This window comes from Pseudophryne corroboree, chromosome 11 (assembly GCF_028390025.1).
Source record: "Pseudophryne corroboree isolate aPseCor3 chromosome 11, aPseCor3.hap2, whole genome shotgun sequence".
Classification (NCBI taxonomy): Eukaryota; Metazoa; Chordata; class Amphibia; order Anura; family Myobatrachidae; genus Pseudophryne; species Pseudophryne corroboree.
Genome location: NC_086454.1, coordinates 339,468,392 through 339,484,612, shown reverse-complemented (window position 1 = coordinate 339,484,612; position 16,221 = coordinate 339,468,392). Strand labels below are relative to the sequence as shown.

The 16,221-nt window shown below is 46.1% G+C and overlaps 1 protein-coding gene across 2 annotated transcripts in view; it reads right to left on the bottom strand.

Annotated features, from left to right (window-relative positions):
- Positions 1-16,221, bottom strand: part of MTSS2 (MTSS I-BAR domain containing 2) — a 178,086-nt gene that overhangs the window by 11,001 nt on the left and 150,864 nt on the right. For both annotated transcript variants that reach the window (XM_063945862.1, XM_063945861.1), the window contains one exon: positions 5,833-5,998. In XM_063945862.1, coding sequence (XP_063801932.1) covers positions 5,833-5,998 — 166 coding nt within the window. The remainder of the gene's footprint in view (positions 1-5,832; positions 5,999-16,221) is intronic.

Sequence of the window (16,221 nt, the reverse complement as noted above, 5' to 3'; positions counted from 1 at the left end):
ACATGTGATGGGATTGCATCCTGGGAGCAGAACATTGTTGTGAATTGTGTACATGGCTTACATGTGATAGGATTGCATCCTGGGAGCAGAACATTGTTGTGAATTGTGTACATGGCTTATATGTGATAGGATTGTGTCCTGGGAGCAGGATATTATTATGTACATGGCTTACATGTGATGGGATTGCATCCTGGGAGCAGAACATTGTTGTGAATTGTGTACATGGCTTATATGTGATAGGATTGTGTCCTGGGAGCAGGATATTGTTGTGAATTGTGTACATGGCTTGTATGTGATGGGATTGCATCGTGGGAACAGATTACCATTGTTATGAATTGTGTACATGGCTTACATGTGATAGGTTGTGTCCTGGGAGCAGGATATTGTTGTGAATTGTGTACATGGCTTACATGTGATAGGATTGTGTCCTGGGAGCAGAACATTGTTGTGAATTGTTTACATGGCCTACATGTGATAGGATTACATCCTGGGAGGAGAACATAGTTGTGAATTGTGTACATGGCTTACATGTGATGGGATTGCATCCTGGGAGCAGAACATTTTTGTGAATTGTGTACATGGCTTACATGTGATAGGATTGTGTCCTGGGAGCAGAACATTGTTGTGAATTGTTTACATGGCCTACATGTGATAGGATTACATCCTGGGAGGAGAACATAGTTGTGAATTGTGTACATGGCTTACATGTGATGGGATTGCATCCTGGGAGCAGAACATTTTTGTGAATTGTGTACATGGCTTACATGTGATGGGATTGCATCCTGGGAGCAGAACATTGTTGTGAATTATGTACATGGCTTACATGTGATTGGATTGCGTCCTGGGAGCAGAACATTGTTGTGAATTGTGTACATGGCTTATATGTGATAGGATTGTGTCCTGGGAGCAGGATATTGTTGTGAATTGTGTACATGGCTTGTATGTGATGGGATTGCATCCTGGGAACAGAACATTGGCCCTCATTCCGAGTTGTTCGCTCGCTAGCTGCTTTTAGCAGCATTGCACACGCTAGGCCGCCGCCCTCTGGGAGTGTATTTTAGCTTAGCAGAATTGCGAACGAAAGATTAGCAGTATTGCGAATAGAAATTTCCTTGCAGTTTCTGAGTAGCTCGAGACTTACTCCTACATTGCGATCAGTTCAGTCAGTTTCGTTCCTGGATTGACGTCACAAACACACCCAGTGTTCGCCCAGACACTCCCCCGTTTCTTCAGACACTCCCGCGTTTTTCCCAGAAACGCCAGCGTTTTTTCGCACACACCCATAAAATGGCCAGTTTCCGCCCAGAAACACCCACTTCCTGTCAATCACCCTCCGATCACCAGAACGATGAAAAATCCTTGTTATGCCGTGAGTAAAATACCAAACTTTTGAGTAAAATAACTAAGTGCATGCGCTCTGCGAACCTTGCGCATGCGCAGTAAGCGACTAATCGCAATATAGCGAAACTCGGCAACGAGCGAACAACTCAGAATGAGGGCCATTGTTATGAATTGTGTACATGGCTTACATGTGATAGGTTGTGTCCTGGGAGCAGGATATTGTTGTGAATTGTGTACATGGCTTACATGTGATAGGATTGTGTCCTGGGAGCAGAACATTGTTGTGTATTGTGTACATGGCTTACATGTGATAGGTTGTGTCCTGGGAGCAGGATATTGTTGTGAATTGTGTACATGGCTTACATGTGATAGGATTGTGTCCTGGGAGCAGAACATTGTTGTGAATTGTGTACATGGCCTACATGTGATGGGATTGCATCCTGGGAGGAGAACATTGTTGTGAATTATGTACATGGCTTACACGTGATGGGATTGTGTCCATGGCTTACATGTGATGGGACTGTGTCCAGGGAGCAGAACATTGTTGTGAATTGCGTACATGGCTTACATGTGATGGGATTGCATCCTGGGAGCAGAACATTGTTGTGAATTATGTACATGGCTTACATGTGATAGGATTGTGTCCTGGGAGCAGAACATTGTTGTGAATTGTGTACATGGCTTACATGTGATGGAATGGTGTCCTGGGATCAGGATATTGTTGTGAATTGTGTACATGACTTACATGTGATACGATTGCATCCTGGGAGCAGAACATTGTTGTGAATTATGTACATGGCTTACATGTGATAGGATTGTGTCCTGGGAGTAGAACATTGTTGTGAATTGTGTACATGGCTTACATGTGATAGGATTGTGTCCTGGGAGTAGAACACTGTTGTGAATTGTGTACATGGCTTACATGTGATAGGATTGTGTCCTGGGAGTAGAACATTGTTGTGAATTGTGTACATGGCTTACATGTGATGGAATTGTGTCCTGGGAGCAGAACATTGTTGTGAATTGTGTACATGGCTTACATGTGATAGGATTGTGTCCTGGGAGTAGAACATTGTTGTGAATTGTGTACATGGCTTACATGTGATAGGATTGTGTCCTGGGAGTAGAACATTGTTGTGAATTGTGTACATGGCTTACATGTGATAGGATTGTGTCCTGGGAGTAGAACATTGTTGTGAATTGTGTACATGGCTTACATGTGATGGGATTGTGTCCTGGGAGCAGAACATTGTTGTGAATTGTGTACATGGCTTACATGTGATGGGATTGTGTCCTGGGAGCAGAACATTATTGTGAATTGTGTACATGGCTTACATGTGATAGGATTGTGTCCTGGGAGCAGAACATTGTTGTGAATTGTTTACATGGCCTACATGTGATAGGATTACATCCTGGGAGGAGAACATAGTTGTGAATTGTGTACATGGCTTACATGTGATGGGATTGCATCCTGGGAGCAGAACATTGTTGTGAATTATGTACATGGCTTACATGTGATAGGATTGTGTCCTGGGAGCAGAACATTGTTGTGAATTGTGTACATGGCTTACATGTGATGGAATGGTGTCCTGGGATCAGGATATTGTTGTGAATTGTGTACATGACTTACATGTGATACGATTGCATCCTGGGAGCAGAACATTGTTGTGAATTATGTACATGGCTTACATGTGATAGGATTGTGTCCTGGGAGTAGAACATTGTTGTGAATTGTGTACATGGCTTACATGTGATAGGATTGTGTCCTGGGAGTAGAACACTGTTGTGAATTGTGTACATGGCTTACATGTGATAGGATTGTGTCCTGGGAGTAGAACATTGTTGTGAATTGTGTACATGGCTTACATGTGATGGAATTGTGTCCTGGGAGCAGAACATTGTTGTGAATTGTGTACATGGCTTACATGTGATAGGATTGTGTCCTGGGAGTAGAACATTGTTGTGAATTGTGTACATGGCTTACATGTGATAGGATTGTGTCCTGGGAGTAGAACATTGTTGTGAATTGTGTACATGGCTTACATGTGATAGGATTGTGTCCTGGGAGTAGAACATTGTTGTGAATTGTGTACATGGCTTACATGTGATGGGATTGTGTCCTGGGAGCAGAACATTGTTGTGAATTGTGTACATGGCTTACATGTGATGGGATTGTGTCCTGGGAGCAGAACATTATTGTGAATTGTGTACATGGCTTACATGTGATAGGATTGTGTCCTGGGAGCAGAACATTGTTGTGAATTGTTTACATGGCCTACATGTGATAGGATTACATCCTGGGAGGAGAACATAGTTGTGAATTGTGTACATGGCTTACATGTGATGGGATTGCATCCTGGGAGCAGAACATTTTTGTGAATTGTGTACATGGCTTACATGTGATGGGATTGCATCCTGGGAGCAGAACATTGTTGTGAATTATGTACATGGCTTACATGTGATTGGATTGCGTCCTGGGAGCAGAACATTGTTGTGAATTGTGTACATGGCTTATATGTGATAGGATTGTGTCCTGGGAGCAGGATATTGTTGTGAATTGTGTACATGGCTTGTATGTGATGGGATTGCATCCTGGGAACAGAACATTGGCCCTCATTCCGAGTTGTTCGCTCGCTAGCTGCTTTTAGCAGCATTGCACACGCTAGGCCGCCGCCCTCTGGGAGTGTATTTTAGCTTAGCAGAATTGCGAACGAAAGATTAGCAGTATTGCGAATAGAAATTTCCTTGCAGTTTCTGAGTAGCTCGAGACTTACTCCTACATTGCGATCAGTTCAGTCAGTTTCGTTCCTGGATTGACGTCACAAACACACCCAGTGTTCGCCCAGACACTCCCCCGTTTCTTCAGACACTCCCGCGTTTTTCCCAGAAACGCCAGCGTTTTTTCGCACACACCCATAAAATGGCCAGTTTCCGCCCAGAAACACCCACTTCCTGTCAATCACCCTCCGATCACCAGAACGATGAAAAATCCTTGTTATGCCGTGAGTAAAATACCAAACTTTTGAGTAAAATAACTAAGTGCATGCGCTCTGCGAACCTTGCGCATGCGCAGTAAGCGACTAATCGCAATATAGCGAAACTCGGCAACGAGCGAACAACTCAGAATGAGGGCCATTGTTATGAATTGTGTACATGGCTTACATGTGATAGGTTGTGTCCTGGGAGCAGGATATTGTTGTGAATTGTGTACATGGCTTACATGTAATAGGATTGTGTCCTGGGAGCAGAACATTGTTGTGTATTGTGTACATGGCTTACATGTGATAGGTTGTGTCCTGGGAGCAGGATATTGTTGTGAATTGTGTACATGGCTTACATGTGATAGGATTGTGTCCTGGGAGCAGAACATTGTTGTGAATTGTGTACATGGCCTACATGTGATGGGATTGCATCCTGGGAGGAGAACATTGTTGTGAATTATGTACATGGCTTACACGTGATGGGATTGTGTCCATGGCTTACATGTGATGGGACTGTGTCCAGGGAGCAGAACATTGTTGTGAATTGCGTACATGGCTTACATGTGATGGGATTGCATCCTGGGAGCAGAACATTGTTGTGAATTATGTACATGGCTTACATGTGATAGGATTGTGTCCTGGGAGCAGAACATTGTTGTGAATTGTGTACATGGCTTACATGTGATGGAATGGTGTCCTGGGATCAGGATATTGTTGTGAATTGTGTACATGACTTACATGTGATACGATTGCATCCTGGGAGCAGAACATTGTTGTGAATTATGTACATGGCTTACATGTGATAGGATTGTGTCCTGGGAGTAGAACATTGTTGTGAATTGTGTACATGGCTTACATGTGATAGGATTGTGTCCTGGGAGTAGAACATTGTTGTGAATTGTGTACATGGCTTACATGTGATAGGATTGTGTCCTGGGAGTAGAACATTGTTGTGAATTGTGTACATGGCTTACATGTGATGGAATTGTGTCCTGGGAGCAGAACATTGTTGTGAATTGTGTACATGGCTTACATGTGATAGGATTGTGTCCTGGGAGTAGAACATTGTTGTGAATTGTGTACATGGCTTACATGTGATAGGATTGTGTCCTGGGAGTAGAACATTGTTGTGAATTGTGTACATGGCTTACATGTGATGGGATTGTGTCCTGGGAGCAGAACATTGTTGTGAATTGTGTACATGGCTTACATGTGATGGGATTGTGTCCTGGGAGCAGAACATTATTGTGAATTGTGTACATGGCTTACATGTGATGGAATTGTGTCCTGGGATCAGGATATTGTTGTGAATTGTGTACATAACTTACATGTGATGGGATTGTGTCCTGGGAGCAGAACATTGTTGTGAATTGTGTACATGGTCTACATGTGATGGGATTGTGTCCTGGGAGTAGGAAATGGTTGTGGTTTGTATACATGGTGTACATGTGATGGGATTGTGTCCTGGGAGTAGTAAATGATTCCGATTAGTGAACAGCACATGCTTTACCTTGTGATGGGATAGTGTCCTCGGAACAGGAAGGGGTGGTAGTTTGAGTGCTATAGCCACTAGAATATTGCAGAGAGTCACGGCTGCTTTTCTGGTGCTCCAGGCTCAACCCGCGGGTTAATACCATTGCCAAATCGCTGGCTGCTGCGGACACTTCCTCTCCATGCTGTGACATTGAGAAAGGAAATTCTCCATCAGTGAGTACACAGGCAATGTTTGCACTAGGAATCATTACAATGAAAGTGAGGGGATACTGTATCAAAGCACCAGACAGACAGAGAACATTGTGTATCTAAACAGCAGGGATAGTAACTGCAAAACTCTCGGAAATGCTGAATTAGAAATAAACCAGCAACTATGATTGTTCCTGGTAGAGGAATTCATGTAATCAGCCAGTTTGGTCATTTCAGAACAAATCAGCAGAAACGGACGCACATGTGATCCATAAAGACTGCGCTATTGGAAGGCACAGATCTGTGCGTAGAATAGAATATTACATCAAATAATAACCACAAAAGGCAGACACGAGGAGGAGCCACCTGTCACACGTCTTCCACATTACAACCACTCTCACATTTACTAATAACGGTCCAAGCAGTGGGCCTAACTCAGACCTGATCGCTAGCAGGCGTTTTTTGCATCCCTGCGATCAGGTAGTCGCCACCCACAGGGGGAGGGGGAAATCGCTGTGCAGAGGTGAGATCGCATGTGCAGGAGAGATGCACAAATAGAAGTTTGTGTAGTCTCTGCACAGCCCAGGACTTACTCTTCCAGTGCGATGATCGGAGCTGACGTCAGAAACCCTCCCTCCAAACGCCTGGTCCCTCCTGCGTTTCTCCAGACACGCCTTAAAAAACGGTCAGTTGCCACCCACAAATGGCCTCTTCCTGTCAGTCTCCTTGCGATTGCCCGTGCGAACGCTTTTCTCGCACCATCCCCGTCACTGTTGGCGCTGCGGACCGACGCGCCTGCGCATTGCGGTGCATACGCATGCGCAGTTCAGACCTGATCTCAGCCTGTACGAAAAGCAGCCTACCCATCAGGTCTGAATTAGGCCCAATGGGGCAGATGTATTAACCTACAAAAGGCATAAAGAAGTGATAAACCAGTGATATGTGCAAGGTGATAAAAGCACCAGCCAATCAGATCCTAACTGTTAATTTACATATTGGAGCTGATTGGCTGGTGCCTTTATCACCTTGCACATATCACTGGTTTATCACTTCCTTATGCCTTCCCCAGGTTAATACATCTGCCCCATTGTCTCCTCGTCTGTCTATATTATTATATCATTATGTTGTGTATAACGTGACTGTAGCTCTTACTACTAACACTGTCACACTCCATCTCTGCACATCCCTTAGGCATGATGTGTACCTGTTGTACCCCTGATGTTAGCATGTGGTACACCGGATGCACGCCGTATGTATTCCTAATGCACGCCTGATATGACTGTTGTACGCCGGATGCGCGCCTTATGCAGGCCTGATTTGCATCTGATGTGCGCATAACACAGTTACCGCGGTCTTTGAGCTGGACGCATCTTGAGACATCTCACAAACGCACTTTTATTGTGCACTTATTTTTCTGCTTTGTGGAATGTTCCACTTATACTTTATGTCTCTATCATGTAATTACTTAGATTATGTCAGCAGAATGTCTCCCCCTTACCTCTCCCCTCTGACTGCCTCTTTCTCCATTTCTATTATCCAAACCCCCCCTCCCCCCCCAGACATAAATAAACTGCTCTACACTATTAATCACACTGGGGCAGATGTATTAAGCCTGGAGACGGCATAAGGAAGTGATAAACCAGTGATATATGCAGCAGCCAATCAGCTCCTAACTGTTCATTTACATATTGGAGCTGATTGGCTGGTGCGTGTATCACCTTGCACATATCACTGGTTTATCACTTCCTTATGCCTTCCCCAGATTAATACATCTTACAAACTCATCTTACAAGAACAGGGAAGGAAGGGGGTCACAATTTATCGGGGGTCACAATTTATCGGGGGCCACAATTCGGCCCTGCATGCAGAGGGGTCATGCAGCTAGTTCTCCCTATTTAGTATCATTGCTCTGTACGACGCAGTGGATCTTTGTGACGCCTATAAATGAGCGCTAATAGTAATAATACCAGGTGTCAGTGCATCCTGTGTGTGGGGAGGGGACAGCGCCTGTGACACGGAGCAACCAGGAGGGTGCACGGCTGCTGTGACCAGGTCTGTCTGCTGGACATTAATGGGGCACTGTATTGATGAATCTGAACATGTTGGTATAATATGTAGGTAATACTGTGATATAATAGTCCCTCTTGTTATATAGGTGTATTGCCTGTATGTAATATCTCTAGGCATATGACGTGTGAAGATACTGATACTGTGTTTCGCTGTGAGTGTGTGCTTTAGGGATGGAGGGGGAGAGAACATCGCCCTCCCACTGGAATGTGTGTCCAGGCAGCCAGGTGACTGTGGGCCTGGTTCATGTTTGTAAGTAAAGCAAAAAATCAAGCAAATGGACTGCAGGTGGGGCAGATGTAACATGTGCAGAGAGCGTTAGATTGGGGTTCAAACAGAAATCTAAACTGCAGTGTATAGAATAAAGCAGCCAGTATTTACCCTGCACAGAAACAATATAACTGTTATGCGGACTACAGTGGGCTATGGGCTATCTGGTGGTTCTTTGTGATGCTCACGCAATTACCCTTGCCCAGCAGTCTTTTAGCCTCCTGCAGCCAAATACTTCGCCTCTAGCAGCCGCCTCTCCAGGGTGAATTAGGTCCACCCTGTACTCAGATGCCCCCTTGTTTTTTTGTATAGACAAGGCGGGTATTGGAGGCTGGGCAAGAGTAGGTTGCAGTACGGTGAGACGTACACTGAACCCCATCTAGATACCGCTGCACTACACGCGGACAGAGAGAAATAACCAAAGTTACATGAGTGCAACAATGCACAGGTTGGAATATAATATTAATACAAAATAAAATATGTATATACTACAAAGCACAGGATGTTATTAGCAACAAGACCGTATAGACATGTACAATACACAGGATGGTATGAGTAATAATTAATTAGCAGTGAGTTCCTAAAGGAGCTTGGCAGAGCAAGGCAAGGTACAGATAACAAGAGTACTTAGCTGCAAGAGACCCCTGGATTCCAGGCAAGGCAGGACAAAGCAAGACAAGGCAAGGTAAGGCTGGAGCTGTCTGAAAGTACTTCCAGGCTTGGTCTCACATGTGCAGTCAGGGACTCTGGTGACAGGTAATGAACTCAGGATTCTGGCAGGACAGGGTACACAGGATTCTGACTGGACTGGGTATCACCAGTGTTATAATAGCACAACTGTATAGATTCTAGATTCACCAAGGAACAGGGGCCGGACACAGGTACTATGAGGAACACTAAGCTTCAAGCCATAACCAGCCTCAGATTCAGGGCAGGCTGGGTAATCTTAGGAGCAATTGCCAATCAGAGTAGCCAGGAAGACTAGGCCCTCTGATGAGGAGACTCAATGCATCTGTTCAGCTACACACACACAGACAAAACTCCTAATTATACTGAAGCTGAACACACAGGAATCTGCAGGAATATGAAATGCACTGAGAATGCAGGAAAACATGGCCTAATTATCTGACAGGTGAAACTGCACAGACCACACATACAGGAGACAGGCTGCAGTTACACTTAACACAAACAAGTACATAAGAAAACCTGGAATGCTAACAGAAATACAACAGACTCACAACATAAAAACATAAACAGGAATGAGCCACAGCGGTGGCTCATGACAATAACCCACCCATATCTAATTCTCTCTGCACATGTTACATCTGCCCCACCTGCAGTGCACATGGTGTTACCCAGTTGATTGCTTTTTTTTGTTTCACTTACAAATATGAATCAAAGTTACAGTACAGTATGGGAGCTTTACCACAGCACGGAGCAGCCTGGGGCGTATTCTAGGCTCCACACTAGAACCTAATACAAGTAAGGAGAAGCTGAAAGCGGAATAAGCCCCATAGCGCTGACGCCAGTCACAAAGAAATGGATGCGACCAAACGCAATACAATACAGAAATAAATTCCCTTTTGAATTGGGGATCGATCCCTTTGTGTTCCTCCCGATGTTATTCAGAGGAGACAATAATCCAGAGCAACAAATGATCCAATCCATATTCCCAAACACATAATAGGGGAAATACTGGGAATCCATTTAGTACCATGGGGTATAGACGGTTCCACTAGGATCCTTGGGCACTTTAAGAATTTGATAGTGTGCGCTGGCTCCTCCCTCTATTTCCCTCCTACTAGACTCAGTCTAGGAAACTGTGCCCGAGGAGACGGACATACTTAGAGAGAAGGATAGATAAGGAAAGTGGTGAGATTACGAAGCAGCACACACAAAACAAGAAGAAAGCCATGCTAACCAAACTTGAAACCAGGAACAGCAACATAACTGAACCAAGTAACAGTGCAGGAAGAACGAAGCACCTGGGCGGGTGCCCAGTATCCTCTACGGACTACGAGAAAAGGATTTACCAGTAAGTAATTAAAATCCTATTTTCTCTTACGTCCTAGAGGATACTGGGAATCCATTTAGTACCATGGGGAAGTTCCAAAGCTCCCAAACCGGGTGGGAAATTGCTGAGGTTCCTGCAGAACTGATTGACCAACTGAAGGTCCTCAGAGGCCAAAGTATCGTACTTGTAGGACTTTGCACACGTGTTTGAACCTGACCAAGTAGCTGCTCGGCAGAGCTGTAAAGCCGAGACACCCTGGGCAGCCGCCCAAGAGGAACCCACCGACCTAGAAGAGTGGGCCTGTACAGATTTTGGAACTGGCAATCCTGCCGTGGACTAAGCATGCTGGATCGTGAGCTTGATCCAGCGTGCAATAGACTGCTTTGAAGCAGGATACCCAATTTTCTTGGGATCATAGAGAACGAACAGGGAGTCACATTTTCTGTGACGAGCTGTTCTCATTAGATACACCTTCAAAGCCCTCACAACATCCAAAGACTTTGAAGTAGCAGAGGTGTCCGTCACAGCCGGAACCACAATAGGTTGGTTGATGTGAAAAAGCGGACACCACTTTAGGAAGAAATTGCTGACGAGTTCTGAGTTCAGCTCTGTCCTCATGGAAATTAAGTAGGGACTCTTGTGAGACAACGCCCCTAGTTCCGAAACAAGTCTTGATGAGGCCAAGGCAAATAGTGTGACGGTCTTCCACGTAAGATACTTTACGTCAACCTCCTGTAACGGTTCAAACCAGTCTGATTGGAGGAGCTGCAGCACCAAATTGAGGTCCCAAGGTGCTGTGAGAGGCAAAACGGAAGGTTGGATGTGCAGAACACCTTTCAAGAACATCTGGACCTCACGGAGAGAAGCCAGTTGTTTCTGAAAGAAAATAGACAAGGTCGAAATCTGGACTTTAATGGAATCTAGGCGTAGGCCCACATCCACTCCCGACTGCAGAAAAAGCAGGAGACATCCCAGATGAAATTCTACCGCAGAATATTGTCTGTTCTCACACCAAGAGACATATTTCTTTCACATACGGTGGTAATGTTTAGACGTTACCCCTTTCCTGGCTTGGATCATAGTCCCTCAATCAGCTATTCAACCTCCATGCCGTTAAACGTAGCCGCTGTAAGTCTTTATAGACGAACAGGACCTGTTGCAGAAGATCCTCGCGAAGAGGCAGAGGCCACGGATCTTCGAGGAGCATCTCCTGAAGGTCAGAGTACCAGGCCCTTCTTGGCCAGTCCGGAGCAATGAGTATTGCTTAAACCTTTTCCCTTCTTACTCTTTTTATAATTCTTGGGATCAGAGGAAGTGGAGGGAACGCGTACACCATCTGGTAGACCCATGAGTTGTCAGAGCGTCTACCGCCACTGCTTGTGGGTCTCTCGACCTGGAACAATACCACCTGAGGTTCCTGTTGAGAAGAGAGGCCATCATGTCGATTTGTGGATATCCCCACCGACGTGTCAAGCACCTGTACACTTCCGGGTGAAGGCTTCACTCCCCCGGGTGCAGGGCATGTCTGCTGAGGAAGTCTGCTTCCCAGTTGTCTACTCCCGGAATGAAGACCACCGACAACTCCACGGCGTGTTTTTCCGCCCAGAGGAGAATTTTTTACACCTCTGACATTGCTGCTCTGATTTTCGTACCGCCCTGTCGATTTTATGTACGTTACCGCCGTTACATTGTCTGACTGGACTTGAATGGCCCGATTCCGAAGTAGAGATGAGACCTGCAGAAAGGCGTTGTAGATAGCCCTGAGTTCCAGGATGTTTATTGGAAGGACGACTTCCTGACTTGACCAGTTTCCTTGACACTGCACCCCCTGGGTACATGCTCCCCAACCTCTGAGGCTTGCGTCCGTGGTTAGCAGAATCCAATTCTGAATACAGAACCTCAGACCCTCGATGAAGTGAGAAATCTGTAGCCACCACAGAAGGGAGATCTTGACTCTTGGTGGCATATGGATCCTCTGGTGCATATGAAGATGTGATGCGGACCATTTGTCCAATAGATCCAGGTGGAAGGGCCTTGCATGAAACCTTCTGTACTGAAGCGCCTTGTAAGAGGCCACCATTTTCCCCAGAAGGCGAATGCACAGATGCACCGAGATCTGGGTTGGCTTCAGAACAGCCCGAACCATCAACTGGATTTCCATAGCCTTATCCACAGGAAGGAACATTGTATGAGATTCCGTGTCCATTATCATTCCCAGAAAGGAAAGTCTCTGCGTCGGTTCCAGGTGAGATTTTGGTAAGTTACGAACTGATTCAGGAGTAATGTGGTTGAATGGCGAATACTGGCCATCAACCACTCCCTGGACGGTGCCTTTATCAGAAGATCATCCAGGTATGGAATTATGTTCACTCCCTGTTTGCGGAGTAGAAACATCATCTCTGCCATCACTTTGGTGAACACTCTCGGTGCCGTGGAGAGACCAAATGGCAGAGCCTGGAACTGGTAATAACAGTCCTGCAGTGCAAACCGTAGATGAGCCTGATGAGGCGGCCAGATCGGAATGTGAAGGAATGCATCCTTGATATCCAGAGACACTAGGAATTCCCCCTCCTCCAGACCTGAGAACACCGCTCTCAGAGAATCCATCTTTGACACAGGAAAAGTGGCTGAGGATTTCTTTTTTACATTAAAATAAGATTCCTCAGTCTCCTCTGTCACCTTATCAGGGATATGCAAAACCTCTCTAAACGCTTCTATGAGAGCCTCTATTCCCTGTGACAGAGTAGCCTCCCCCACCTCTGAGTCCACCTCACCCTCCTCCATGTCTGACCCCTCATCATCAGAGTCAGACTGCAGGATATGGGCCGAAGGACGCTTTTGCAGACAAATGGTAGGGGACTGAGATGCTGGTTTGTGTACTGAGTCTCTGCTCATAAACTCAGTCATCGATTGTCTTAGGTATTGCGTCTCTTTCTCATTGCGGGAAAATTTAGTGGAAATATTGGAGATCATTCCCCTAATGGAATCCAGCCAAGCTGGTTCTGCCCCGCTAGCCTGGGAGGGTGCACTGCACTGAGTACACTGAGTACCCTGGAGAAGAGGTACACTGTGCCTTACATGAAACACACTCTTTGTCTGACATACTGTGACAGTGACAGCACACACACAGGAAAAGGTTAAATGCACAATTAACCAACAAAGAGCCCTTCAAGAGAGACACAGAGATAGTCTGGAGCCAGCACACAGCACCCTTACTGCTAATGCCAAGCTTAGCCAGGTCGCAGCTTAAGTACCCAGATTATATAAGAACACTAGTAAGCGCTTTCCCCCTGCTATGACCTCCTGGTACCGCTGACGTAATCTGGAGTCTCTCCGGAGGAGCTGCGCATCCCTGTCAGTCAGCATCTGTGTCCACTGCAGAGGGAAAATGGCGCTGGTGAGCTGCTGGATCCGCTCATAGTGAAGCCCCGCCCCTTCAATGGCACGCAGTGTTCCCGCTTTTTTATACTGGATGAGGTAATTTTTAATGCTTAAAATGCAGTTAGTCGCCTTTTAAGTCTGTAATGCCAGTCTGGGTACTGTGTACACTCGTAATGTACTTAGACTCAGTTCGCTCCCTCAGAAGCGGTGCGTCCGCACTGTGTACTGAGTCCCGAGACTCCGCCGCCCCCGTAGAAGCCGCGCGTATCTGTACCCTCATGTCGCCATAATGGCGACCCGATTACCGGTACGCCGGCTTAGTACTCGCCACTTTTCTTTCTGGCTCTGTTAGGGGTGGCGGCGTGCTGCGGGAATGTACACTTGCCGCGGTGGGGCTTGTGAATAGTTCCCTCAGGAGCTCAGTGTCCTGTCAGGGGGGAACGGGACCATTAACCCTTCAAGAGGTTGGGCCGTTCCCCCCTTAAGTCCCACGAAGCAGGCAGGCTGGTGCCATCCAGACCTGCCTGAAAATAACAAACAGAAAATAAATGCACAAAACTCTTCAGGAGCTTCCATGCGATGTGACCGGCTCCTCCGGGCACATTTTCTAAACTGAGTCTGGTTGGAGGGGCATAGAGGGAGGAGCCAGCCCACACTATCAAATTCTTAACGTGCCCAAGGCTCCTAGTGGACCCGTCTATGGGGGTCATTTCGAGTTGATCGCTCGCTAGCAGTTTTTAGCAGCCGTGCAAACGCTATGCTGCCGCCCACTGGGAGTGTATTTTAGCTTAGCAGAAGTGCGAATGAAAGGATCGCAGAGCGGCTACAAAATTTTTTTGTGCAGTTTCAGAGTAGCTTCAGACCTACTCAGCACTTGCGATCACTTCAGACTGTTCAGTTCCTGTTTTGACGTCACGAACACGCCCTGCGTTCGCCCAGCCACGCCTGCGTTTTTTTCGAACACTCCCTGAAAACGGTCAGTTGACACCCAGAAACGCCCACTTCATGTCAATCACTCTGCGGCAACCAGTGCGACTGAAATGCTTCGCTAGACCTTGTGTGAAACTACATCGTTCGTTGTAATAGTATGACGCGCGTGCGCACTGCGCGGCATGTGCAGAATTGCCTTTTTTTTGCCTGATCGCTGCGCAGCGACCGAAAACAGCTAGCGATCAACTCGGAATGACCACCAATATCCCATGGTACTAAATGGATTCCCAGTATCCTCTAGGACGTAAAATAAAATATATATATGTAGATTGTATATACGGTGTAATAGCTATAACAATACACACTTACTTCTAGATCACAGGATCAAAAAGCTGGATATTCAATAAGGAAAGCCATTATATATTTTAGTTTACTTCGCTAATGGATTAGTCACCATTCACGTAGTCAGGTTGGCGTTAGCGCCATAGGGCTTATTCCACGATCAGATATATACTGTACGGGGTTAACAGCGGTTTTGTATGTCTTTTATTGGTAGTTTGTTCAGAACCCCAGGAAAATATTACTACAAACGCACCATAAAACAGACGGCACTGGTGGAAGTTTGCAAAACCCCATCAAATGCTCTGAATAATAAACTGGGGCTTCAGTCTGCAGTAACGCGCAGGGTTCCATAACCCCAACACCACCGCGGCTTAGGGAGCTTACCCCCCAATCTCTGGTGTACGGGGACTCTGCGTGTATGGGAGCCCAGTGTCCGCCGGCAATCAGCAGACAATGAGCAGGTGTTATAGAGAGTAGAATGTGCATTGCACACAGAAGCTGTGGAGCCGGTACAGCAATCCTGCTTCTTACACCGCGGCGGCAGCGCCTGAAGCTCTGCTACAGCCCAATGTCCGCCGGCAATCAGCAGACAATGAGCAGGTGTTATGGAGAGTAGAATGTGCATTGCACACAGAAGCTGTGGAGCCGGTACAGCAATCCTGCTCCTTACACCGCGGCGGCAGCGCCTGAAGCTCAGCTACAGCCCAATGTCCGCTACTTGTATCGGATGCTTTACAGAAATACTCAGATATACTACATGTGTCCTCATACGCCTATCCTTTCTGCGCCACACACGGCGAGCGGCCTGACGCGATTCCCACGCCATGCTCTTTCTCTCCGCTCAGGATTAGTATTGTCACAAAGAAATTGTTATAAGGTCGCAGATAAAGCCTAACGCTGCATGAGGTGTATAGGTGTATGGGGTGTATACAGTGTATGAGGTATATAGGTGTATGAGGTATATAGGTGTATAGGTGTATGAGGTATATAGGTGTAGAAGGTGTATGAGGTATATAGGTGTATAAGGTGTATAGGTGTATGAGGTATATAGGTGTATAGGTGTAGAAGGTGTATGAGGTATATAGGTGTATAAGGTGTATAGGTGTATGAGGTATATAGGTGTATAGGTGTAGAAGGTGTATGAGGTATATAGGTGTATAAGGTGTATAGGTGTATGAGGTATATAAGTGTAGAAGGTGAATAGGTGTAGAA